At 46.8% G+C, this 26938-nt stretch overlaps 1 protein-coding gene across 3 annotated transcripts in view; it reads left to right on the top strand.

Annotated features, from left to right (window-relative positions):
* The first annotated feature begins 14221 nt into the window (after nt 1-14221).
* Nucleotides 14222-26938, top strand: part of SMARCAL1 (SWI/SNF related, matrix associated, actin dependent regulator of chromatin, subfamily a like 1) — a 60145-nt gene continuing 47428 nt past the window's right edge. For 2 of the 3 annotated variants that reach the window (XM_065413283.1, XM_065413285.1), the window contains exons 1-5: nt 14222-14295; nt 15779-16774; nt 19050-19100; nt 21221-21481; nt 22963-23013. In XM_065413283.1, coding sequence (XP_065269355.1) covers nt 15868-16774; nt 19050-19100; nt 21221-21481; nt 22963-23013 — 1270 coding nt within the window. In that variant the 5' untranslated portion in view covers nt 14222-14295; nt 15779-15867. Of the gene's footprint in view, nt 14296-14357; nt 14428-15778; nt 16775-19049; nt 19101-21220; nt 21482-22962; nt 23014-26938 lie in introns of those variants that run through there. The other variant, XM_065413284.1, reaches the window with a different exon arrangement.

Raw genomic sequence — 26938 nt, 5'->3', positions numbered from 1 at the left:
ACCGAGTACCATCCCTGACAGATATTTTTGCCCCAGATCCTTAAATGCCCCCCTCAAGGATTGAACTCACAACCTCAAATTAGCAGGCCAATGCTCAAACCACTGAGCTATCCCTCACCTTAGCACCATTTAGGGAGGAAGAGGATAGAGTGAATTTAAATGCAGTGTTGCCATAAAGAGTACTGCTGGAAACGACAGCAAAAAGAAACGCAAGCACAGTGAGTGGGACATGTTAGTGCAGGGGTCGGCAACGTTCGGCACGCGGCTCACCAGGGTAAGAACCCTAGCGGGCCGGGCCAGTTTATTTACCTTCTGACGCGGCAGGTTCGGCCGATCGCGGCCCCCACTCGCTGCGGTTCGCCATCCTGGTCCAATGGGGGCGGCGGGAAGCGGCGCGGGCCGAGGGATGTGCTGGCCGCGGCTTCCTGCCGCCCCCATTGGCCTGGGATGGTGAACCGCGGCCAGTGGGGGCCGCGATCAGCCGAACCTGCCGCGTCAGCAGGTAAATAAACTGGCCCGGCCCGCTAGGGTGCTTACCCTGGCGAGCCACGTGCCAAACGTTGCCGACCCCTGTGTTAGTGGATATACACCGGTGTCAATGAGAAGAGATTTTTGACCCTTGAGTTGCTGGTGGTCTCACCAGGGCACATTGTTGGGGGAAGCTTGTACTGACAACGCCTGGGCTGTCTTTCAGTGGGGCTCCATTAGGGGCATCAATCTGGCATGTGTCAGAAGTACTACATTCAAAAGAGAGGGCATTGCTACAAACCGGTGGTGCATTAGAAACATGTGAGGGCGGCGACTCTCTTGCCTCCAAGCAATGCCCTAGATCAGTGATACTCACTCAGATCGAGACTTGTGAGCTGCAAGTGGCTCCTTAATGCGGCTCTTTGCAGCACATGATTTTAAAACACTGTGTGATTTAATTAATGACCACTCAGGATGCTTTTACTATGATATTAAGCAATTGTAGAATACTTGGTCAGTCATTTTGCTGTGAGAATTCTAATATATTAGGACTGTCAAACAATTAGAAAAAGAATTGCAATTAATCACGAGATTTAAAAAAAAAGTCTCAATTAACACAGTTTTAATTGCACAATTAAGCAATAATAGAATACAAATTTAAATCCAGCATGGAAGCATGTCCTCTCGAATGTTGGTCGAAGCACGAGGGTCATATGAATGTTTAGCATATCTGGCACGTAAATACCTTGCAACGCCGACTACAACAGTGCCAGGCGAACTCCTGTTCTCACTTTCAGGTGACATTGTAAACAAGAAGCAGGCAGCGAACAAGAAGTAGGACTGAGTGGACTTGTAGGCTCTAAAGTTTTACATTGTTTTGTATTTGAGTGCAGTTATGTAAAAAAAATCATTCTACATTTTTAAGTTGTACTTTCACGATAAAGAGATTGCACTACAGTACTTGTATGAGGTGAATTGAAAAATACTATTTCTTTTGTTTATCATTTTTACAGTGCACATATCTGTAATCAAAAATAATATAAAGTGAGCACTGTACATTTTATATTCCATGTTGTAACTGAAATCAATGTGTTTGAAAATGTAGAAAAACATCCAAAAATATTTATAATAAATTTAAAACTGCATTTAATCGAAACTTTTAAAAAATCTAGTTAATTTGTTTTGCATTAATCGCTTGCGTTAACTGTGATTAATTGACAGCCCTAATATATATGAGTAAATGAAGCAATTAATTCACACTATTGTGACTGTCAGGTAATGTTGATCACTAATTTGGCTGCTGAACTTCTGAGGTCTGAATATCACTGCGCTAGATTGACCATTTACTAATGGACCTATGTTCATTACAGAGAGATTTCAATAGCAAATATATTTTCCTGTCCAGATAATTAATCGATTTAGAATAAGATTTATGTAGTTAAGGGGTTTTTATAATTACATGTTACACAGGGTGGAAAATGGAACAATTTAATAGACTAAGGATGTGATACTGCCAAGTTGTGAGCACCTCCAGGGAGGACTTCAGCAGCCTGATCTCCCAATGGGCCGACTTCTCTCTGCTGCTGAAAGTCTGCAGATCTTAGGTTCCCAGTTGCAGTTGCTCAGCGTTGCTCAGAATTTGGCCCGTTGAATTGAGGGTTCTAAGCACCACGCGGGAGTGGGTGCTAAGTTACTTCAGAAAGGCTATTGTCAAGGTAACAGCATTTATTTTTCAATACAGAGCTGATTTTGCACAAGCAGTTTTGTATGTCATTAAAGGGGAGTCTTCTTCCTATTGGCTTTTAGCTTAGATCTGATTCAGGTCACTGTGGCACTGGGCCAGCTATGATCTCATCCCTCAGCTCTATATTATTAATGAGATTTTCCCTTTAGGTCCAGATCCCTGAATCTTCATTCGAAGATGAACATCTGAACCCATTCAGAAAAGACCAGGGGAGGTAGAACATTAGCCTGGGAGTCCGTTTTTCCCCCAGATATTCATCAAAATCACAAAACCCTTATGTAAGAACCCCGTTCTTCAGGCCTCATGCCCACACAGGAACTTCCACTGTAGTATTTACCTACCTGGACTGGATGTGTCACCGAAAGATCTCAAATCACTTTACAAAGGTGGAGAAGAATCACTTGTCCAAAGGCAACAGTGGATCAGTCCAAACAAGCAACTGGTGGCAAAGATAACAGTGACAAAGCCAGGATTAGAACCCATTTTGCCTGGCCCCCAGACCTCTGCTTCTGTACCAAGCCATCTTTGAAGATGGAATTGAGTGAGGACACATCATATATATAGTTCGATACTATAATTCTGTTTGTTCCTTCTCTTTTATTCATAGAGATGGTTGTGTGAAAACAGGATCTTTGTTTTTTAGAAGTTCATCAGCTCCTGCTGCTCATTGTCCCTTAGAAATCTGATTCAAAATCCTCTGTGTGGGGTCATCATTTCCACAGCAACTAGTGAAGAAGGCCCAAACCCCTTTGGGAAGGAATAAACTGCAAGAACCGGTGAAGCTCCTAAGCAACCAAAATCCTGGATTTGGGTGAAAGTTTGCAATAACAAGAAGAAAAGAAAACCCCAGAGAGTTTCTCTAGGCAGAAGGAAGGCTAGAAATTTGTTTTGATTTTCATGAAAGTTGAGATTCTAGTGTACTCTCATAACGCTGGGATCTGGGGCTTTAAGAAAACCAAATATCGTGAGACTTGGGATAAAAATCATAAGAGGCGGCAATGCTGAAAATCGGAGCATACTAATGGACCTTATTATGACGATCATTTATGGTTTGTATTACTACAGCACCTACGTCCTGGTCTATGACGATGGCTCCTAATTATGCTAGGCACTATGCAAACAGAACAAAAAGACAGTCCCTTTCCCAGTACACTTATGCTTTCATTACCTGGACACGTGTCGATGAGAGGGAAGAACTTGTTTCCAGTTGGGACAAGAGTGATGTGGGGAAAGAGGGCACCAAGGGAGCCGTGAATGGGGGAACTGTGGCTCATGAGGGGTGCCCCCAGCCAAAAACCCTTCTTCCTCTGCACCCCTGTCTCGCCCAGCCTGTCCCCCCTTGAACTGCTGGGCCCCTGCTTTGGCCACTGCAGGCAAGGCCCTGAGAGCACCTCTTCCTCCTCGCCTAGCTGCTCTAGTCTGTCCACTGTAGGGTGGAGTCATTGCAGAGTAAACCCTGCTCAATCTCTGCAGTCCTGCTGAGTGCGTGAGAAAGACTTTAGCTACAGCGGGAACAAGCTCGGAGGGAATCTCAACCTTCCTACCCCTTTCCTTTGAGAGGCAGACTGTTCATCCAGTCAGCCGCTAAAGATATCCGATCCTGGTGAGACTGCTGGCCCAATGAAAACACAGAGTCAGGTCCTGGCATGCTAGAAGAAATTGATTTTTCCCTTTTTCTCTTTCCCACATGCTACATCCCCATATTTTTCTTTTTGATTCATTTTCTGTGCTATGAATAAATGACTGGTTTGCATGATCTTTACCTACTGGCAGACTTATGTGCCAGGATAAGAGTGAGCCGGTACAACTCAGTATATTGTACTGACACTTTGATAGAGCTAACTTGTTCCCCCCACACACACCGCTTAGCTCCATGTGTGAGCCGGGGAGGGTGTGACACTCACACACAGCTTGACACGCTTGCCAGTTTCTCTTCCAGTGGTTGGTTCTTCCACTTCCCGCCACTGCTCTTATCCAGCCACCTTCCTCTGCCTCCAGGCCCCGTCCCAAAGTTGTGCTCTCGAAGGGATTGTAGCACTGATGAATGGTACCAGCCAGGTTGACAAGCCTGGAGACCAGAGCAGAGTCATTGGTCTATCCCCAGCAGTTGTGCCAGGGTGATAGCTGCCATCTTGCCCAATGCTGGGGATCTCAGGAGCTAAACATGTAAGTCCCTACAGCTTGAGCCAGTGAAGAGCTATGACAGATGCACATCCTCTGTGGATGAGGCATAGAGGGGGCACGTAACACACACTGGCGCTTCTCCCCACTGTCAGTATTGCTTAGCCCCAACCCCAGGAGGCCACTTCTAGAGATCACTAGAGCTGAAACTGGAACTCATTTTGCAAGGGCCATGTGGTCCTGGCCCTTCTTGCTAAGTCTGCTGGTTAAGGCCAATTTTTGTGTGTGTGATGTGTTTGCTTGCCCATTGTTATCATCACAGCACTTGAACACCAGTCATGGACCAGTACCCTACTGTGCTAGGCACTGTACAAACACAGAGGAACTGGACTGAGACCATCTACTTTTGTCACCTAACCTACAGTCAGATGCAACAACCTCCAGCCAGCCTAACCTGGGATCAATTTGAACCACCAACCTAGGAGGTGAAAGGGTCTGAAGGCTGTTAATTCCCTGAGTCATCCAGTCCCTATTAGTCAGTTAAAACACACATACACACACACACACACACACACACACACACACACACTTTTTCTTGATCTCTTCCTTACAAGATCAAATGGTTTACAAAACAATCCTTTTTTTGCCCTGGGGACTAAACCTTGGCAACTCACTACTCGCAATGTATATGACATCTCTTTGCAAAAAGAACAGTGCACATGCAAAATGCCTTCCTTTCATGAGCAGTGTTATCTTTAGCTAAGCTTATTCCTGGAATGAGTGTTGCTTAATAGCTGTCAATATCTTAATCGGATTCATGCAAGCTGTCCTCCCCCTCCCTACACCAAAATCAGCACTAAGAAGTTCTGATCTTGGAGTATTCCCAGGTAGCAGGATAACTGCAGTGGAAACACATCAGCTTTGTTGGTGAGTCTGGGGCTGGAGGTGAGACTACAGAAAATGGCTTTTCTAGGTTTTTTAAAAATGTGTTTGTAATTAGTGGTGCTGCCTGTCTGAGAAACAGGTATAGATATCTAAATTACCTTTTAGATATTAATTGGTTCTAGTGATGTTTGTCTTTGTAAATTAATGAAATTCTAGCAAATCTGTAAAACGTGTGCAGTTTGTATGCATATTAACTATGTGGAGATCACCAACACCACATGACATTGTGGCCAGAAATAAAATCTGAGTATATGCAAATTTAGGAGAAACTTTCTTTCCACTGATGTACAGAACAATCATCAATCCTTATCTGGAGATCAAGGCTAAGTTACCTGGAGTGATTTTTCAAGTGGTCCTGAAATCTGCTTTAGCACCGGAGAATTTTTGTAGCGCAGATGAGGGCTTAGTCTTTGTCCTCCAAGACAAAGTTGTCACATTATGATTGTCTAAGTATGTTACATTGGATATCATAGACATGAGTGGCATTGCTTTTAGCCTCACAGTTCTCCCTGCATGATAGTGTACTGCAAGGATTGGCAACCTTTGGCACACGGACCGTCAGGTTCCACTGACCGCGGTTCGCCGCTCCAGGCAGGGCCGGCTCCAGGCACCAGCTTACCAAGCAGGTGCTTGGGGCGGCCACTTCCGAGAGGGGCGGCACGTCCAGCTGTTCGGCGGCAATTTGGCGGACGGTCCCTCACTCCTCCTCGGAGCGAAGGACCTCCCGCCGAATTGCCGCCGCTGATCACGATCGCGATCGTGGCTTTTTTGTTTTGTTTTGTTTGGCTGCTTGGGGCGGCCAAAACCCTGGAGCCGGCCCTGGCTCCAGGCCAATGGGGGCTGCGGGAAGCGGCAGCCAGTACATCCCTCGGCCTGCGCTGCTTCCCGCAGCCCCCATTGGCCTGCAGCGGTGAACCGCGGCCAGTGGGAGCTGTGATTGGCCAAACCTGCGGACGCGGCAGGTAAACAAACCGGCCTGGCCTGCCGGGGGGCTTACCCTGGTGGGCCACGTTCCAAAGGTTGCCAATTCCTGCACTGCAATAATACAAATAAATAATAACATTTACCCCCTCTCATACGACAAAAACTAGCAGACTTTCTATGAAATTGAAAGGCAACAAATTGAAATGTGATAATAAGGAATTATTTTTATACAACACAAGTAACCAGTGGAACTCATTGCCACAAGATATCTCTGAGGCCCAGATCTTAGTAGGAGTCAAGGATTAGATATTTATATAGATAATGGGAACATCCACAATTGCATTAGACAGAATTAAAAGTATTAGGGATAGATATCTTCAAGGCATAAACCAACCACTAACTGATGGGATTAGGAAGAAACATCTCCTGTGATTATTAAATAATTGTCCACTACAGGTTTGGGGTTTTTGTGTCTGTCTTCCTCTTGAACAACTGGTGCTGACCACTGTTGGCGATAGCATAGAGAACTTGCGGGAATCCTGGTCTGGATCAATATAGCAATTCCTATGTTCTTATAGGACAAATGCATATCATTATCTTTTACTGTTGTAACCTTTGTCTTTTCAATGCATCTGTTACAACCTAGCTCTGTGCCCCTCTGTATGGAGACCAGCCCGTTAGAAGTGAATGTAGCCTCTGGGTCTCACATGCTTTCAAGCCAGCTGGGTCTGGGCAGACTCTAGTCCCTGTTTCTAGCTCTGGGTCTGTAAGTATGCTCCCAGGCTCAGACCTTTTGTCTAAGGCTTTCCTTGGGATCTGGGATGCCACAGTCCAGCCACTCTAGGTCCTGAAACCAGTGCCTTAGACTTCCTAAGCCTCCCCAGTCAGGTACACATGCTTCCCTCCTGAGGTTCATTGAGGCTGTGAGTGCTCTGGTCTTCTAGCTTAACCCCTTTGGGGACAACATGTCAGGAAAGCAAGGAACACAGGCTGAGCAAAGGAATTTCTTAACCACAATCACGTTACTCTTAAAAGCATTTCAGAGTTACAGCTCTCTAAAAAATAACAGAAGTCCTGAGACGTCCCCCTCCCTGTATCTGATTGTACCCCACCTGTCAATCTGGGGGCTGTTAGTGTTTCAGGCCAGGCTCAACTGGAAAGCTACAGCCCCACTCTGCAATCATAAAACCCATTGTTCCCCAGGGGTGTGACAGTAGCTGAGAGTCATTCAAAGTCGATAGCCCGAGATTGTAGTCTTGATGGCTTGTAGTCCATGATAGACCTTCAGTGAGGTGTCACGCTCCTTTCCTCGGTGGCTATCTGTAATACAATTGAACAGGCCGCTCTCCAGCTGCCATCAGCACTTAATACAAAATGGAGTTCACAATACAAAATGGCGTTCACAGTCGGCTACAGATGTATCCCACTCTGTCACAAACAACCCCTTCTCTGATGCCCAACATATATTGTCCATCACAGACCGTAAACACTCTGGGGAAGACACCAATCTTTTTATTTGTCTGTAGAAAGCCGTGCGCACCTGTCCCACCATAGGAATAAAATAATGGCATTAATCACATTACCAATCCCCTGAGCTATCATGTGCACTACCCCTCCCCCACCCCACTTCAGCCTTTTAAAACCTGAAGTCGCCGTAAATCTTTCTAACCATTAAAGGTTCATTTTGCTAAAACATCTTAACATCATGCTTGATTTCTGAATGAGATTGACTTAGTAGGAGCAGGCCTATAACTTATACAGTTTCTCATTTCCTGAAGCACTGGAATTGTGCTTCCCCCAATGTTATTTTATTAAGATGTGATTTGTCATCATATTGCTGAAAACAAGATAAAATGCAGGGTAATTAAATTCCTTATTTAACTAGACAAGCATCTGCTTTCTGTAGTCACATTTCTAAACAGCACCTTTGTAGCTGTTACTCAGTAGCTGGTCATAATAATATTTATTATGCTCAACATGCGAAACTAAAGTACCATAAACAAATGAATAAATAACTTCATATTGCAGATATACCCTGCTACTTGTAATACATTACATTTACATAGCCCTGTCACGGGTGATTGGCTCTCTGAGGTTGACAGGCACCCAGCCTCTTTGGATATCTCTACGTTGTAGCTGGGAAGAAGCCTCCCAACCCAGGTAGACAGACTTACATTATGAGGGCTTGCACTAGCATGCTAAAAACAGCTCTGTGGATCCTGCAGCTCGGGGCTAGCCCCTTGATCTTGGAGCCTTGAGGCCAGGTGGGCTTGAGCTTGGGTGGCGAGCCAGACCCTTCGCCGGTGCTGCAACGTCCACACAGCTATTTGTTAGCATGCTACCGTGTGTCTGTCTACCTGGGCTGTGAGGCTCACTCGCAGCTGCAGTGTAGACATACCCCCGTGACAGGCTCTACGAAGGAGAATGAGCCAACCCAGATGCACATGTGGATGGTTAATTGGATAAGTAGCTGGACAGTAGGAACAGGGCCTTGTAAAGGGTTCTGAGGGCTCAGGTTGGAGCCCGGAACACAGAGAGGAAGCTTCTGGAGACAGAGTACCCCAGGGGAGCCAGGTAAGAAGCTACTCCCAGTGGTGTCTCTCTGGAGAGCAGAGGCTCCTAGAGAGTGGAGGGTCCAGAGGAGAGAGACTACAAAGCTCTCCAGGAAAGGAGGCCTGGGAGGTACCCCGAGTTAGCAGGGGAGAGACTGGAGAGCTCCAGGCAGTGGGCAAGCCTGAGGCCTTACAGCAGATGGAGAAGGCTTGTTTACAAACCACGTTTGATGGTTGATTAAATAAACTAGACCCCTGCTGGGGCATTGTTCACTGTTTACAAGCTATGAATGCTCAGAGTTTCCAAAAAACCGACACCAGAATTTTATTGTGTGCAACAAAACAGGCAACAAAAGTAAGGTGCAAAAAACAAAACAGAGTAAAAAGAGTCTAGCAACAGTGTCACGGAGTGAACCATACTTTGAACCCTCCAGTCCAAAATTAAATGAAACACAAGTAGTTCTGAGCCTGTGCGTTTCACAGGTCCATATATGTGTAGCTGTGGTTCTCCTTGTTTCCCCCTAGCATGGAGTGGTAGAGGTATAGGTGCACACCATGATGCCAGCTGGTGTGTTGGTGGGGAGAGGGTAGACACCACTGAGCATGGGGAAAGCTTCAGATCAAGGGTTCCAGTTCTAGCTATGGGAAAAGAGTAAAAGTGTGAACCTGTACAGCATTACTAAACACTAAGCGGGAACATAATTGTCTCCAAGTATCTCAAAGGTGTAAAGGAATCATGTAGGTTGGTCCAAGGAATAGTGAGATGAAATGAGGAAAGGAAAGTGTAGGTGGAACAATATCCTAAAAACAAGGTCAACTAGACTGCAGAACAGCTCTAAAAGCACATTTCAGATAAAGAAGAATTGCCCTTAGCTGCTAGCTGTATAGAACCTCTGACACACAGATCAGCAGTTCTCATTCCAACCAGTAGAGGGCAGTGGCTGGCTCATTACATCATAGTGGTAGCTCAAGCCACTGTGCAAACACACTGCTGCATTCTGAATAGCCTCCAAGTGATGCAGCAGCCACCCTAAATGAGAGTTATACAAAGAGGGAATGACTGAGCCTTGTGATCAATGCTGCTCTTTCATCAGCCAGAGGAGCTGCTGCTAATGACTTGGAGATCTCCTCCCACCTTGGCAGGCAGTGTGTCTCAGCTGACCCTGCCGTGCTTCCAGCTTTTTGTTGTTGTTACATCTTTGTTCCATAAACTTATAAATGGAGGTGGGAGAGTAGCTGGAAGCTGGGCTGAAATCTCCAAGGGAAAGGCTGCCTGAGAGCTACCAGCAAACTGCTTGCAAATGGCCTTTCATTTCACAACAGGTCTGTTCCTTGCACTCTCAGTTTGTTTCCCGTGCCTCACTGGAGATGCATCATACAGAGTAAATGTCTTAACGTTTGACTGTATTTCTGCTTGACACTGCAACCCCAAGCAAATGCTCCTGTTTGGATCTGACCATTTCTGCAAATGACACTCGTGTCTCAAGTCGACATCACCCTAGGAGGTCCGAGAGATCCTCCTCCCCCCAAATAGGGCTTCTTTCCCCTTTCCCAAGGCCTCTTTCCACCACTGACACAACCTTAAGTGCCCCTCACTAGGGAACTGGAAACAAGTAGCCACATGAAATGCCAAGGTGGCTGGGTACTCTCAGGCTCTGCTCTCGTTCTGGCCCATATGTGGTACTGGGATCTATCCTTGCTTACAGGGCCGGCTCCAGGCACCAGCCTAGCAAGCAGGTGTCTGGGGCGGCCAATGAAGAGGTGGGCGGCACTTCCGGCCCTTGGGCGGCAATTCGGTGGGGGGGCCGTCACTCCCTCTCAGAGCGTAGGACCTGCTGTTGAATTGCCACCGATCGCGATCACGGCTTTTTTTTTTTTTTGCATGTGTTTGTGTGCTTGGGGCGGCAAAAACGCTAGAGCCGGCCCTGCTTGCTTAGGGCAATAAAAAGGTCTAAGGCTTGAGCTGCATGAGACAAAAAGAGTTTCAGTCATTTGCCTCTTTCTTCCTCTGCAGTATTGCCACCCGGAATCTGCCAGCACACAGCTGGGGGCGCAGTAATTATAGATGGGCTAGAACCAAGTCCCTAGCTCTGAGCATCCTTTCCCACCACAAAACAGACAAACAAAACCCTGGGGAAAGAGTTCGGAAACTGGAACCAGATCCAAATTTTGCATCTGTTCCCTCTTTCGATGGCAGGCCAAGACAAAACTCTGGACCCAAATACACCCAAACTTAGGGAATTCAGAAGCTGGATCCGGATCCAAATTTTGCAGCTTGGGTTCATCTATTATGCGTAAACATGTGCATGCAGACCAGTGAGTCATCGTGGGGTTGTGTGTGTACACATATATTCCGTGTGTGTTATCTAAGGGATAGCGCATAGTGTATAGTGCATTTATGTTTGTGCAGAGGAGTGTGTGTGTGTGTGTATACACACTGCCAAATGGATGAGTGAACTCCTATGGCTTGTGTTATTTGTCACATTGCACCTTATTGTTGTTGATTTTCCTGCTTTTTTCAGGCTGATGAGCTCCTGACTATTGATGGCCGCTGCTTTTTAATCAAGAAGTAATTTAAGGTTTAATTACGAGTAGAGAGATGAATTAATAGATAATAATTTATAAAACTGCCAGCTGGCTTCCCTGCCCCCATCCTATGGGCCTGCCAGGTGGGAGAAAACTGCACATGGAAACATGGTGGATCATGGGCCCCAAGCTCAGCATTGTGGGACAGAGGCAGTGGGCAAAGTGGGAAAGGGCTGAGATTCCATTTAGTGTAGTTCCCATGTTATATGCCCACATTAGTCCTGCTAAGAGGACACAACATAGGCTATCCCCACTCAATCCAGTCCTCCAACAGGAACTGCTTCACTGGGTTCTCATGTATAACGAATACGGTGAAACAATGTTTCTCTACTTTTTCACACCGGGGATCCTTTATTCAACATCCAATGTTTTTCCAACTTCCTGACATTTGCTTTCCATGGTTCTAGGGTTAGAAGGGACCATTGTGATCATCTAGTCTGCCCTCCTGCATAGCTCAGTCCATGGGACTTCCCTGAATTAATTCCTCTTTGAACTGCTTCAGTACTTCACGCTGGGATACAGACTCGCTTATACTTTCTTTTCTCCAGTGTGGGTTTCTTTCTGTGTCCTTCTTCTTCCCTTCCCCCATTCCTATACTGTTCTCTCTCCTTACCATGCATGTTGGCAAATATGTCATTCAGCCTCAGCTATAGCCTCAGTGCTGTAAAAGTAAGAGTTAAAAATGTGTCCGGGATCACAGTGCTAACACCATATACAATAACGTGTGTGTGTGTGTGTGTGTGTGTGTGTGTGGGCTGATTCCGCACTTTGAGTGCAGAAGGTGGGGGCCCGCAAGAATTCTAAATATTAACACTGGCCATTCCAGGCTTGTAATAAACTCCCAAGGTTACAGCTAAAAAAGAAAAACAAAGGAAATCAGCTCTTGCCACCAGCTAATTAAACAACATGTGCACAAACCTCTTAGGACACAAAAATTCTATCCTGTTTTTAAAAAAGGTAAATTTTATTAAAAACAAAAAGAAAGAAAATACATCTGAAAACTCAGGCTATTGCTAGATTAAAAAAACAACCACTTACAAGAATTAAGCATCAAGAATAACTTTCTTGAGGTCCAGTTTAAAGATTACAAGCAAAACAAAAGCACTTGGGGTTAGCACAGAGGAGTCCACAAGTCATAAAAAAAATAAGAGATAAACCTAATTGCGTCTTCCTAGACATTTCCTGATCTACTTACATATCTGGGGTTGTAAATGAGTAGTTTCTAGGTATGATTCTGATGATTTTTTCATACCTGGCCCCAAGCTTCTTACAGAATAATCTCTGCCCTGTTCGCCTCTCCCCAGAGAATAACAACAGACAGACAAAAGGGGAGTCTTTGTTTCAATTTTAAAAAGTTCTAGCCTTCCCATTGGCTCTTTTGGCCAGATGCCCATTCACCTCCTTTGACCTATGCATAGCAACAAGACTTTTTAACCCTTGACAGGTAAAGCAAGTAGAGAACAGCTACTAAGAGGGATTTTATAGCTAACTGGCTGGCTGGGTGTCCATAAAAGGAAGCTATTCCCCCTCCCCCTTCATTTATCACAGTGTGTTTTGAGAGGTTGACAGAGGGTGCTTGACCTTGAAGGGTCAGGGTGTGCCGGGAGTGGGGGAGCTTTAGATTGTAATTTGCAGTGTTGTCCTAGCTGTGTTGGTCCTAGCATATGAGAGAGACAAGGTGGGTGAGATAACATCTTTTACTGGACCAACTTCTGTTGGTGAAAGAGACAAGCTTCGAGCTCTCCGTCAGGTCCTCTGGTGAGGTCTCAGGTGAGGCTGGCTGCCAGAGAGCTGGGGGTGTGCTCCCGAAAAAAACCTGAGAAAAGCTCTGTGTGTAGCTTGAAAGCTTGTCTCTCTCACCAACAGAAGCTGGTCCAATAAAAGATATTACCTCCCCCACCTTGTCTCTTAAATTAGTGGTCTCCAAACTTTTTTGATCGCGCACCCCTATCAGTAAAAATTTTTTGAGCACACACTCCCTGCCGTGCCGCAGGGCCAGCTCTACCATTTTTGCCGCCCTAAGCAAAAAAAAAAAAAAAAGGCACCCGGACTCCTGCCCAAACTGCCGAAGCGGCACTGCTCCGGCGGCGCTCCTCCTGCCGGGCACCCCAAAGGATCCTCTTGTGCACCCCTGGGGTGCGTGCACCCCACTTTGGAGACCACTGCTGTTGTTGGCACAGAGGCCCGAGGACAGCAACAGCGGGGTTCGTTGCCCGGTACCTGGTATGAGGGGAGGGGGTTGTAATTGATAACTAGCTGTTTACACATTCCAATTTCTGTCCTTGGCTTTTGAGGCCGATTAGAGTTAAACATGGAAGGACAGAGTTTAAACATGGAAGAACTTTGGCTCAGGCAGGCCTAGTAACCCCAACACTGCCTTAGATTGTAACAATATTTCCAAAGCCTTGCGACCCACTGATTGCTTTTCCTTCCCCCCGGAAAATGTTGTTACGATCTAAGAGACAAGGCGGGGGAGGTAATATATTACTCTTATATTTGCACTAGGGTGTGGTGAGGTGGACATTACACACAATTCACAGGGTGAGGCAGGCAGATCCCATACTGTTATTAGCAACTACACACTATTCATGCTATTATTAATTATATTATATGGGTGAAACTGAGGCATGGAGGGAGATGATGCCACTTGGCCACTCGGTCAACGGCAGAGCCAGGTGGAGAACCCAGGAGTCCCACTGCCTCTCCCCCGCCCAAAGTGTAACCTACTCACTAGACTACCACTAGGGATGTGGGCCTTGGGAGACTACATCTCCCATGGTGCAATGGGGCTACAATTCCCTGCATGCAGCGCGCGCTCCGCCGGCTCATTTCCCCCCTCCCGGTGGGGCGATGCCTGCTGGGAGTTGTAGTCCGGACAGATGCGCTCCCCTGGCGGGGGCTCCGCGCCTCGCCCTGCGTGGGGACCGGGCTGGAGCGGCCCGGAGGGACGCGCAGGTACCAGGGCTGCGGCCGCCGTGGGGAGGGGCGTGTGGCTCCCCTCGGTCACGTAACGCCGGGGGCCTCGCGGGAGGCCGGCTCCGGGACAGCTGGGGCTGAGCCTCAGTAGCGGGGAGCCCCAGTATCCAGGTGGGGGTGGCGGGCAGGGTGAGCCCCAGTAGCTGGGGGGGGGACGGGGGTGAGCCCCAGTAGCTGGGGGTGGCGGGCAGGGTGAGCCCCAGTAGCTGGGGGGGGGGGACGGGGGTGAACCCCAGTACCTAGAGGGGGTGAGCCCCACTAACTAGGAGGTAGGGTGAGCCTCAGTAGCTGGGAGCCCCAGTATCTAGGTGGGGGTGAGTCCCAGTAGCTGGGAGGGGGGATGAGCCCCAGTACCTAGGATGGGAGATGAGCCCCAGTAGCTGGGAGGGGCGGACAGGGTGAGCCCCAGTAGCTGGGAGGGGTGGGCAGTGTGAGCTCTAGTAGCTGGGAGGGATGAGGGGGCGAGCCCCAGTATCTAGGTGGGGGTGAGCCCCTGTAGCTGGGAGGGACGAGGGGGGTGAGCTCCAGTACCTAGGAGGGGAGATGAGCCCCAGTAGCTGGGAGGGGCGGACAGGGTGAGCCCCAGTAGCTGGGAGGGATGAGGGGGCGAGCCCTAGTATCTAGGAGGGGGGTGAGCCTACTAGCTGGGAGGGGCGGAGGGTGAGCCCCAGCATCTGGGAGGGGTGTGGGAGTGAACCCCTGCAGTGGAGGGGTGAGCCCCAGTATCTGGGAGAGGGTGGGGTGAATGAGCCCTAACCCTTGAATTTTCCAGAGGAAGGGGCTGAATTGCTACCTGTAGCTATGGGAATGCCATTGGTGATGGAAGTGTAAATTTCCCAAGGCAGAAGGTGACCCCTTGCCTTGCGCCATGGATTCTGGGGCTCAGTTTGTGTTTGCCACGTGCTGCAAGAGGCTGAGCTGGAAGGATGAAGTGTGGTCAGACAATGCTTTTTATTTTCCTTAGGAGTCAAGGCCCTTGATTTACAGGCTAGTTGAATGGATAAGAGATTTTTTCAGTCATTTTTTCTGATTGCATCCACGTAGGGCTGGCCCTATGTTGTTCAGAGCCCTATGGGAGGTCGTGTGCAGGGGCTGAGTTGGATTTCCAGGGTGTGCACAAATCTTGGAGGGGTTGAGGGAAGACTTTGGCAGTTGGAGTGATTGGGGGTGGTTTTGTTGTTGGTTTTTTTCTTTTCCTCCGGTGCTTTAGCAAGGAGGTCTAGGGTGCAGGGACCCCAAAGGGGAGTGTCTTTATGGTTGGCCACTTTGCATATGGCTTAAGTCTAGCCCTGAGTCCATGCTGTTGCCCTATTTTTGTTTTAGGTATTTGTACAGCACCAGTCACTCTGGTGTCTAGGTGCCAGTGGCACCATTTCATCAATAAAAAACAAATGCCTTCCAGGCATGTGGTTAAAATTTACCAGACATCTTTGTTTTGTGGGTTTTTTTTTTTTTTTTTTAGGTTCGCCTCCAGTCCTGTAAAAGGACCAGTTGGATTCCTCGCTCATATTCAACACACAGGTTTCAGGACTATCATTTCAATTGTGGAAGATGTCATCTGGCCTTACGGAAGAACAGAAAAGAAAAATTGAGGAGAACAGACAGAAGGCCTTGGCTAGGAGAGCAGAGAGACTAGCAGCCCAGCAAGGAGGACCTGGTGGGCTCACTAGCCAACCATCCAACCTGCAGAATCCAAGCTATCGAAGAAACGTGGAGCATCAGTGTGTGAAACAAGAAGACAATCATGTTAGGTTCATTAGCCTACACCAGCAGACTCCCAATAGCCATGTGGTGCAGAAGAGCTATGTTCATAAAGGATATAATCACTTTAGCGCACCCCAGCAGATGGCTGGTTCATGTGGCTTGCAACAGGAGAATTGTTCAGAGGTCTCAAACCAAGATTCGTGGAGTCAAATGTGCAGCACTAAACAGTCCCTCCCGATACTCCAGAATTCTTTGAGTTATTCCCATCAACATTATTCAGGTTCTGAGCAACCCAAGTACCACACAGCATTCAAAAAACCTATAGAACCTTCTCATCCTAGATTAACTGCTAATGAGCACCCTGATGATGATAAAGGTTTACAAAGTCTGAACAGATCTGCCAGTGGACATGTTGACATGAAATACATGCCATCACCGAGCAGTGCTACCTTGAGTGATTCTGAAATGCCAGCAAATGCAGGGAAACCAACCTGTGGGCCCTTCCCGAAAAAGGATAGCATCTCACAGTTCTGTGGCACTATGCGGCCACCCACTCCGTTGAAGGAGGGTAAGATGCAAAAGGTGGCCAGTGCTGGTGGTGTGGGCTCTACCTTGGAAGTATCCTGTCATAGAAAAGTACCCAGTGTTATCAAAGGAAGGTGCGTGAAGCACAGAGAAGACCGATTCCGGGTTGAAGTAGGCTACAATGCAGAACTTGTTGCTGTGTTTAAGAGCATACCTAGCAAAAGTTATGGTAAGAAAACATAGAACAATTTCTTAAGGTTGGTTTATGCCCCTGTTGTTCTTAAGAAAAATCAGTATATCAGTCTCTTTAAGGAACTGTACAGAAATCGCCTCACCCATCACAGAAATGGAGCTATTTGCAGGGGTGGAATATGGCAATGATGCTGTATATAGTTTTTAGGGGGGATGTGAAAAGTAAGGCAGTTGAAACTGCAGAAGAATTCAGGGAGTAAATAACTCAGACTGGAATTTAGCCCAGATAATCTCCATTAACCCCCCGCTGCTTGTATGAAAAGCGTCCTGAGATGTTTTGTGACTTCAGGCGGTCAGAACTAGAGCTGGTTGGAAACTGGATTTTTCCACCTTGCAAAAAATTTTGAGCTTTTGGAAAAATTATCCTGATTGGAGAATTTTTTTTTAAATTTTTCACAAAATGAAATTTTTAAAAATAAATTGAGTAAATCAAAATGTTTAATTTCAGTAAATTTGAAATGTGTTGATTTTGACCTTTAAAAAAAAAATATTAAAGTACATTTTGAAATGAAAAGTCACTTTGAAACAAAAAAAAAAAATCAAAGCTTTTCATTCCAAAAATGTCAAAACATCATTTCAAAATGTTTTTCCATTTGTTTCAAAATGAAATTTCATTTAATTTGTTATGATTGTGGAAAAAAATATTTTTGTCAAAATGGTACTTTTTGACAGAAAACTATTTTGACAAAAAAAATTCCTACCAGTTTTAGTCAGAATCTTTGAGGGGGAAAACAGTATTTTGGAAATTGGTATTGGAGAAATGGTCAGTTAGTTTCAGTTGCTCTTGGACAGTTGGTTGACTCATAGTCTTTAAGGCCAGAAGGGACCATCATGATAATCTAGTCTGACCTTCTGCACATCACAGACCACAAAACTTCACCCACCCTCTCCTGAAATAGGCCCATAACTTCTGACCGAGGTACTGAGGACCTCAAATCTCAATTTAAAGACTTCAAGTTACAGAGAATCTACCATTCACTCTAGTTCAAACCAGTAAGTGACTCATGCCCTGTGCTGCAGTGGAGGGCGAAAGCCCCCTAGGGTTTCTGCCAATCTCACTTGGTGAAAATTGCTTCCTGATCCCAAATATGGCAATCAGTTAGCCCTGAGCATGTGAGACCCACCAGCCAGACACCTGGGAAAGCATTCACTGTAGGAATTCAGAGCCCTCCCCATCTAGTGCCACATCTCCAGCCACTGGAGATATTTGCTAATAGCAGTCGCTCATGGACCATATGCCATTGTAGGCAATGTCATTATACCATCCCCCCTCCATAAAGTTATCAAGCTCAGTCTTGCCCTGCCCCAGCCCAGAGCCCCCTCCTGCACCCTGAACTCCTCATTTCTGGCCCCACCCCAGAGCCCACACCCCCAGCTGGAGCCCTCACCCCCTCCTGCACTCCAACCCCCAATTTTGTGAGCATTCATGGCCCACCATACAATTTCCATACCCAGATGTGGCCCTCGGGCCAAAAAGTTTGCCCACCCCTGATCTAAGGCTATGTCTACACTGCACTTTCGTCAGTAAAACTTTTGTCAATCGGGGTGTGAAAAAAATGCCCCCCCCCCCCCCCCGACTGACAAAAGTGTTACCAACGAAAAGCGCCGGTGTGGACAGCACTTTGTCAGCAGGAGATGCTCTCCTGCCGCCGAAGTTACTGCCCCTTGTTGGGAGTGTTTTTATTTTGTCAGCAGGAGACCTCTCTCCTGTCAACAAAGTGCAGCTACGCTGCGTACCTTACAGCAACACGGCTCTTGCCGCACAGCTGTGCCGATGTAAGGTGCTCGGTGTAGACACTGCCTAATTTGAAGCCTAAACTTATTGATGGCCCATGTACATCCATATGTTCTTGTGCCCATATTGTCCCTTAACTGAAGTCTGTAATCAGCACCAGTCTAACCCTATGGTCTCCAGCCGTCCTAGTGTCCTCTAGGTTCTCCTCCTTAATGTCCAAGGGTGCGCACAAATATTTGTACCCACCCTTATTTGCAAAATCCTTTGTCCTTTTCAGTCAGTGCTGTGGTTTACTTCCACACCCCTCTCATATTTGTGTGGATGTTTGTTTTGCTATCCTACTGCTAAGTCTTTCTGTATTTCCAACTGCCCTGCAGTCGTAATAACAATGCACAATGCTTCTGATAGGTACGTGTGAAGTGTCTGTATAAACAGACCAGATTCTCTTTAATTACTAAGCCTTTAACAGCACAGTTTGTTTCTATTCCCAAATGACTCAAATTCTGTCCAATTTCAGATCCTGCTACGAAGATTTGGAATTTTAGTTTAGAAGACTACAGAAGTCTCAGTAAGTGAGCAGACCTATGGAGTGATATGCAGGATCAAAGTCTCTCTCTCATCTTTGCATGATTATTGTTGGCTGTGTTATTGCTTGGAGTAACGATGGGGCAGCACTGTTCAAACAGAAAACCCATTCTTCAGGCATGGGGCTTTTGAGGGTCTGCTGTGAATCTCTGAAGTTAGTTAGAATTAACTGGGTTTCCAGGTGTAATCTAAATGCTAAGTATATGCTTTCTCCATTCACTAACTGCATGTTTCAGGGGCGAACAAACCACAGTATATGGTTGAGTTCATGCAAGTCGTTCATATGGGTTCATGCAGAGAAAGTGAAAACATTCCAGAAGTGCAGGCTGGCTAATACTTTGATGAATGATTTACTCTGATGCCATCTTTTTAAACAGCAAACTAAATGTAGGTTTCATGAAGCTGTTTCTTTTCCTGTTTATTGGGAGTGTGGGAAGTGAAATGGCATGATCTTCTTGGCTTTGTGAGATTGCCATTGTGGTTGCCTCAGAATTTGGAATAATAGGGGATGGTTTTCTTCGTTGTGGACTGAGGAAGATTTGAGATGGTTGCAGCCATGCATTTCAGGTGGGCTTTTCAAAAGCACGCAGTCTTGATCCAACTTTGCTTTCCTTGAAGTCAATGGTAAAACTGCTGTTGATTTCAATGGGAGCAGATTTAGGCCAATGCTTTGGAAAAGTCCACCCTTCAGGCCTAATTTTAACCTCCCATGCAAATTGCTGTATATTTAAGTGCTGACCGGTGCCTCTCTTCTGTATCTTATACCGCGTAAGCAGGGTCCTAGCCCTGCCCAGCTTACTGTCTAAATAGACCATTTTAAAATAGCACATCATCTTTTTTTAAAATGTCTTGTCAAATTATCCTGAAGCATGAGCTTATGGTAGAAGGCACCTGGTGAAAAGCAGCTGCTGGTATCCCTATCAGTAGATGGTTACCAAAGCCAATCCCCAGTGTTTCATACACTATGGGTAAATGGACTCTTTCGACTTGAAATCTAGGCAGTTTTTTAAAGAATAATTCAAAAAATAGTGGCAGGTTCTGTACCTTCCCCTGCCAGTTTCTGTGGTTTTAAAATTACACTTTCCAAAAAAAAAAATCCTTCTTTTATTGTTTGTGAAAGACCCAATCAAATAGGGGAAACAAAGTGTACATAAAATGAACAAATAGAGAGGTTCTCTTCCCCCCCCCCCCAATTTCTTTAAAGCAGGGGCGGGTTGTAGCTATATTAGATATAAAGAATCAGATAAAAATGAAAGTTTCCATACAGGCTTTAATTGTCCGATGCGTCTTCTGAAATTCTCTTTTTGGGATGAAATTTCACATGCTTGGCTTCAGTTTGGAGGTGACTTTTTTTTTTTTTTTTTAAAAGGTAAATTGGATGAAAATCCATTTTGTCTCTTTGGAATTATGGTGGGGGGAGGGGAGACGGGGGCGAAATCTACTTTTCCAGCTTAAAAAAGCCCCCAAACCTGAAGGCTTTTGTAGCTTGTCAATAGCTCAGAATGTCGGCGAAGGAAGCTTGACTGTTGTCATATAGCTCAACTCACGAAGGAATGGCCTCTGAGTTTGTAAGATGGGGCTGGGGGGAGCCTGCTGTAATGATGTGGCTTTTGAGCATGCTCAGTGATCCTCTATTAAGAATTTAATGTAATGGTGCTTAAGGAAATTTTGCCCCTTAAGTCAGGTGGTGACATTACACAGGAGGCAGAGAGATTTCAGATCACACCCCTGGTGGCTAAGAGGGCACCTGGGCAGGGCTGGTGCAGCTTGGCTGCTGGATTCTCTACCTCTTCATTGCCAGCTCTGCTTCTCTTCTGTTCTCATTGTCTGCTCTGAAGTGGGAGAGTGGGTTCACCCTGCTGTTGCACCTCACCTCAGCTCCCTGATCCTTGCTCTACAGGAAACAGGGCCAGCTGTCCCCTTTTAGAGGAGCGTGGCCTGCTCTGCTGATCTCCTTTCCCTCCTCGTCCCAAAACATCCTGCACCTTTTGTCTGGGTTCATTTTGGCTCCTGCTCTTTCTGTCCCTTGGGGAATCGAAGTTTTCATGGTCTGCCCAATTTTTCATTTATTCTTTCCCATAAAGCCATTATTTCCCCCCCTAGTGGAAGCAGTGAAGCCGCTTTCCTCAGTGACTTTGGTACCATTTGAAGAGATGGATGCAACTGGCCCAGCCCCGTGTTCTCAATCTGTCAGCAGCGGGCCCAGCTTGAAATCCTTCTTAAAGACATTCAGCGGCTGGAAGAAACCCTCTGCCACCGTCAGGGGGAAGTGTGTTCTGATCTCACGCTCCCGGTTTGAGGTTGAGATTGGGTATGCTGCAGAAATTATCGAAGTGTTTAAACAGATGAATTCCAGGAATTACGGTGAGTCTCTGGTTTAATTGCTGCATTAATGTAGTGGTGGTGTTGGTGCTAGCTATCTTCACTAACGCTTATGAAGTGCTTTTGGATTGAAAGATGAAGGGTGGTATACAAGAGCAACTCTGCTCTGGACAGGCTGAAAGGAGAGGATCTGTGTCAGGGAGGGTTTTGGTATCTGTTGTAATAATGTTGGGATACTTAAACATTGTGCCCATTGCTTTGCTCTGTGGCAGCATGACTGACTCCTCATTTTGTTCAGAGACAAATTCCAAAGACCATATTTTGATGCTGGATGTGCTGAATTTGACCAGTGGTGCCCAACCTTTGCATCTCCCCACCTAATTTGTAGTTTTCGTCATCAAAAATGACAGAACAAGTCAATGTGGAAATGTGCATGATCTTCCCAGAGAATGAACTAGAATTGGTTGAGTTCACCAGCAGCCATGCTAATGTTTAGGAGGAGTTCTAATAGCACTCTCAGAACTATAAAGGGAGTTAAATATCCCCATCCTCACTTACAGACAGGCAAACTGAAGGACAAAGAGGTGAAGTGACTTGCCCAGTGTCACGGCAGGCCAGTGCAGGGCCGGCTCCAGGCACCAGCTGAGCAAGCTGGTGCTTGGGGCGGCAGATTGTTGGAGGCGGCATTCCGCCCAATCCTAGGGCGGCACGGCCGCTTTTTTGTTGTTGTTGTTCCGCTCCGGCTGCCCTGTAGGGGGCGGCGGCATGGAGAACCAGAGCGCCCTGCAGGGCAGTCCTCTTCCTTCCCTCCCCGCCGACCGGAGCGGAGCCCTCCTGGCAGGAGGCGGCGCAGCGGGAGGGGCCGCGTGGCAGCGCCTCTGCTGTAGCCCTGGCCGCCCCCTTCTCTCTCTCTCTCCCGCCCTCTCCCTCCCCCTCCCCCAGCCGGTCCCCCTGCACCCGCGCTCCGGCCGCGCCGCAGGTTTTTTTTTTTTTTTGCTTGGGGCGGCCAAAAAGCCAGAGCCGGCCCTGGGCCAGTGACAGAGCGGGGAAGAGAACCCAGGCCTCTTGACCCACAAGCCTGTGCCTAGTCTGCTGCATCATGCTGCCTGCTTGCAGTGGATCAGCTTTTTACTCACCCTTGACGACCAGGAAGATGCAACTGCTGTCAGAACAGCAGGCCGAGTTTGGCCCTAGCGTTGCACTTCGGGTATGCATGAATGAGGCAGTCCTGCAACTAGCTATTACTCTCTGAAAGTCAGCTGGGGTCTAATTGCCCATGTACTCTGCTGAGAACATTCCCTCCCTTCCTCAAAACCATTTGGTTAACATGGGATAGGAAGGTTTAAAAAAACAAAAAAACATGATGACTGGCCAAGGTGGAAACTGTTTCAAAGCAGTTGTGAAATGGAGAGAATATTGAATGATGCTGACGCTGCTTGTTTATGGAAGAGTCAGGTGGTGGTGGTTTTTTTAAACATCCTTTCTGACAACATTTGGTTATTTTATTATTGTGACCCTTACAGACATGAAGACCAGAAAATGGAGTTTCCTACTGGAGGACTATCCAAGGCTAAGTGAGAAGCTGCATTTACCTAGTGGGGTCTGTTCTCTTGGGACGGTGACCGAATTCTAATTCCATTTCTGGGGATAAGCGGGGATTGAAGTGGTAACGAACTCCCGGGCTGGCTGTCCTATTGCCCTATCAAATAGATTTTTTGTGTGGGTTACACAGACTCGGAAACCTGGTTGTAATGTGTGTATATTAGTAATAATTATGGTAGCCTGCCAGAGGCCCATTCAGGGCCCCATTGTTCGAGGTGCTGCACAAAGGCATATGAAGATGTGATCTCTGCCAGGAGTAGAATTTCTATTGTTTTTATTTCATATATTTTTACAGTGTGTGATGATAATTATGAAAGTGAATTAATAATGGGGGGCGGGGGAGTGTCCTACAGTAACTTACTCTCAGTTCTAGAATGAATTAAACAATGGAGAGAGAATGGCTTCCCTCACTAATTCCCTCCTTCTCCAGATCTGGTCGCAAGCTGCAACAGGGGCTGCTGGCCCGTCATGTCCATCTCTGCAGAATTCTGGGTCACTAGATCTGTACAGTTGGACTCCTAGGGTATGTCTCCACAGCAAAGAAAAACCTGCGGCTTGCCCGTGCCAGCCGACTCGGGCTGCGGGGCTGTTTTGTTAGTCTGTGGACTTCCGGGTTCAGGCTGGAGCCCAAGCTCTGGAACCCTCTCACTCCACAGGGTCCTAGAGCTCGGGCACCAGCCCAAGCCCAGAAGTCTACACAGCAAAGAAACAGCCCCGTAGCCCAAGTCGGCTAGCACAGGCCAGCCATGGGTGTCTAGTTGCTGTGTAGAAATACCCTTAGTGTCTTCTACCCTGGCCTGTCCCTAGTTCCCCACCCTCCTCCCTCGTGCTGGCCTGTTCTGCAGCTGGCACGCAGTCACCCCCAAACCGTGGTGAACAAGGGATGTGCAGGCATGAGTGCTCTGCCCACACTCCTGCAAGTAGCCCATTGCAGGACTTAAGTACTGTGGAGAATATCGTGCTGGTGATTTTCACCTTCTGAGTTTGTTCAGTTTATAAGTGAACTGATGATTTTTCTAACTGCCAGTATCAGAACCATAGTCTGGGTGCTGACTGTCAAGGTGGTTTTGTTCAGCTTTATACGGTACGACTAGAACTGAAGTCGCTGTAATCGGAATTCAGCCAACAGGTTTGTAGTTGATGTACAAGGCAGACTAGAATCCAGGTTGCTCTCCTGTGGCTGTGTTGACTGCTGGGCAAATGAGTCCCTGCTTGTTTCAATAAAGTGAGCAGACTGGCTCAGCAGGCTCTCACCGAGCAGTCACATCCTGGCACGTTTTCATATTCCTCTGAAAAGCCCAAATGCTAAGATGATGGGCACTTAAAATTTTTTGAGTAAAATATGTTGAGTGAGAGAGCATCGTCGTTCTACTTATAAGTACGCTCCAGGCGTAGTCTATAGCCATAACATTCACTTCTGGGCACAATCAGACATGCAGGCTCCTCTCCCTTTGCACCCATGCGCGGTGTTGAAAAAATTCTGACCCACACAGCAGGGTGTCAAATTGTATTTCTTTTAAAAGATGGATACGCTTTGCAAATAGCTCTCTCACAGCGGTGCGCTCCCAGCACGTCTGCTTCTTAGTTGTGTGTGTTTCGTTAATGTCTGGAAAGTGCTTTGAAGATGAAAAGCAGTGGATAAGCACTCAGTGTTGTAATTATTACTTATCATTCCATTCTGCTTGCTGTGGGCCCTCATACTTCCTGAAATATAAGGCTGCGGAGTTAGAGCAGGATAAGCTTTAGAAGGAAATGGCAAGATGCCCTATACTGGTGCTATAACACTGTTGTGGAGGATTGTACAGTCACGGTCCAAAATCCTGCAGTTTAGTGCTACTCCAGTACTGTACACCATTACTATGGGTTAACGGAGCATTTTTAATAATTGAGTGCCTGTATACTCTAGTGAGGAGTGCGTTAGAAATACTAATAGTAATCAAGGAACTGGAAGCCAGGATGCTGGATGTAGCATTAGAGGAGAGGCTGCTTTATGGTGGTGAAGAGGCAAAAGATTTTTTGGGTGAGCAAGCCTTCATTCTGAAACGACAGTATAAAGACCCTAACAGGACGGGAGAACAGAGTTACACAATGGAGGCTAGTTGAGGTTGCCCGGCATCTTGCAGGATTGGCTTGTGCGAAGGTCCTGATCTTGTCAGGTGACGAGCAGTTCCTGCTCGATGCTGAGTTTGCTCAGTCTTTTCAGTCGTCTGGCTTTGTTGAGGGCTGAGGGCTTGCTTGCACCACCTTGGAAGAAGCATTCAGTATCTTGCAGGGCCAGGTCCAAGGAAAGTATGGGCTGGATAAACGAACTACAAGGTGGATAGAAAGCTGGCGAGATCATCTGGCTCAACGGGTAGTGATCAATGGCTCCATGTCTACTTGGCAGCCGGTATCAAGCGGAGTGCCCCAAGGGTCGGTCCTGGGGACGGTTTTGTTCAGTATCTTCATTAATGATCTGGAGCATGGCGTGGATTGCACCCTCAGCAAGTTTGCAGATGACACTAAATTGGGAGGAGTGTTAGATACGCTGGAGGGTAGGGATAGGATACAGAGGGACCTAGACAAATTAGAGGATTGGGCCAAAAGAAACCTGATGAGGTTCAACAAGGACAAGTGCAGAGTCCTGCACTTAGGACGGAAGAATCCCATGCACTGCTACAGACTAGGGACCGAATGGCTAGGCAGCAGTTCTGCAGAAAAGGACCTAGGGGTTACAGTGGATGAGAAGCTGGGTATGAGTCAACAGTGTACCCTTGTTGCCAAGAAGGCTAATGGCATTTTGGGCTGTATACGTAGGAGCATTGCCAATAGATCGAGGGACGTGATCATTCCCCTCTATTCGGCATTGGTGAGGCCTCATCTGGAGTACTGTGTCCAGTTTTGGGCCCCACACTACAAGAAGGATGTGGACAAATTGGAAAGAGTCCAGCGGAGGGCAACAAAAATGATTAGGGGGCTGGAGCACATGACTTATGAGGAGAGGCTGAGGGAACTGGGATTATTTAGTCTGCAGAAGAGAAGAATGAGGGGGGATTTGATAGCAGCTTTCAACTACCTGAAAGGGGGTTCCAAAGAGGATGGATCTAGACTGTTCTCAGTGGAACCAGATGACAGAACAAGGAGTAATGGTTTCAAGTTGCACTGGGGGAAGTTTAAGTTGGATATTAGGAAAAACTTTTTCACTAGGAGGGTGGTGAAGCACTGGAATGGGTTACCTATGGTGGTGGTGGAATCTCCTTCCTTAGAGGTTTTTAAGGTCAGGCTTGACAAAGCCCTTACTGGGATGATTTAGTTGGGGATTGGTCCTGCTTTGAGCAGGGGGTTGAACTAGATGACCCCCTGAGGTCCCTTCCAACCCTGATATTCTATGATAAAGGCCCCTGTGGGTGGTGTCCTAGGAGAACACTTGTGAGGGGTTTGCAGCCCTCTCATATGCACCTGTCGAGAAGCTTTGTCCCTCTTCACTTACCCCAGCAAAAAAATAAAATATGGCTCGGTGCCTGTGCCTTATCTTCTGCAATGATTTCCTTTTGTTAGAAACTGTTCCGAGGGGTTAATATCTATTTGCCCAGTTACTCAGTCATCTTTAGGTAAAAGGTCACTTCAGTAAAAAATGACTCTTGGATGAATCACGCTGGCTGCAGACGCATCCTAATGATTTTTCTAGCTTTTCTGCAGAACAATAGCGTCAGAATGATCACGTAGGAAATTGTAGCAATTATAGTAACGCAGTAAGTAAGTTTGTGAGTGTAATAACAGGCTTTTGATATACTTAGGGGGAGAGATTTCCCGCCATTGAAAGAGTATAGAGTAAACTGGAGAGCTGAGGAAATTCAGACCATCACACAAGCACAAACTGAAATCCTTTCAAATAAGGATTTTTTACTTGTGTAGCAG

Source organism: Emys orbicularis, chromosome 11 (assembly GCF_028017835.1).
Source record: "Emys orbicularis isolate rEmyOrb1 chromosome 11, rEmyOrb1.hap1, whole genome shotgun sequence".
NCBI classification, from domain to species: domain Eukaryota; kingdom Metazoa; phylum Chordata; order Testudines; family Emydidae; genus Emys; species Emys orbicularis.
Note: the sequence above shows the minus strand (reverse complement) of the source record. Positions and strands in the feature narration are given on the sequence as shown.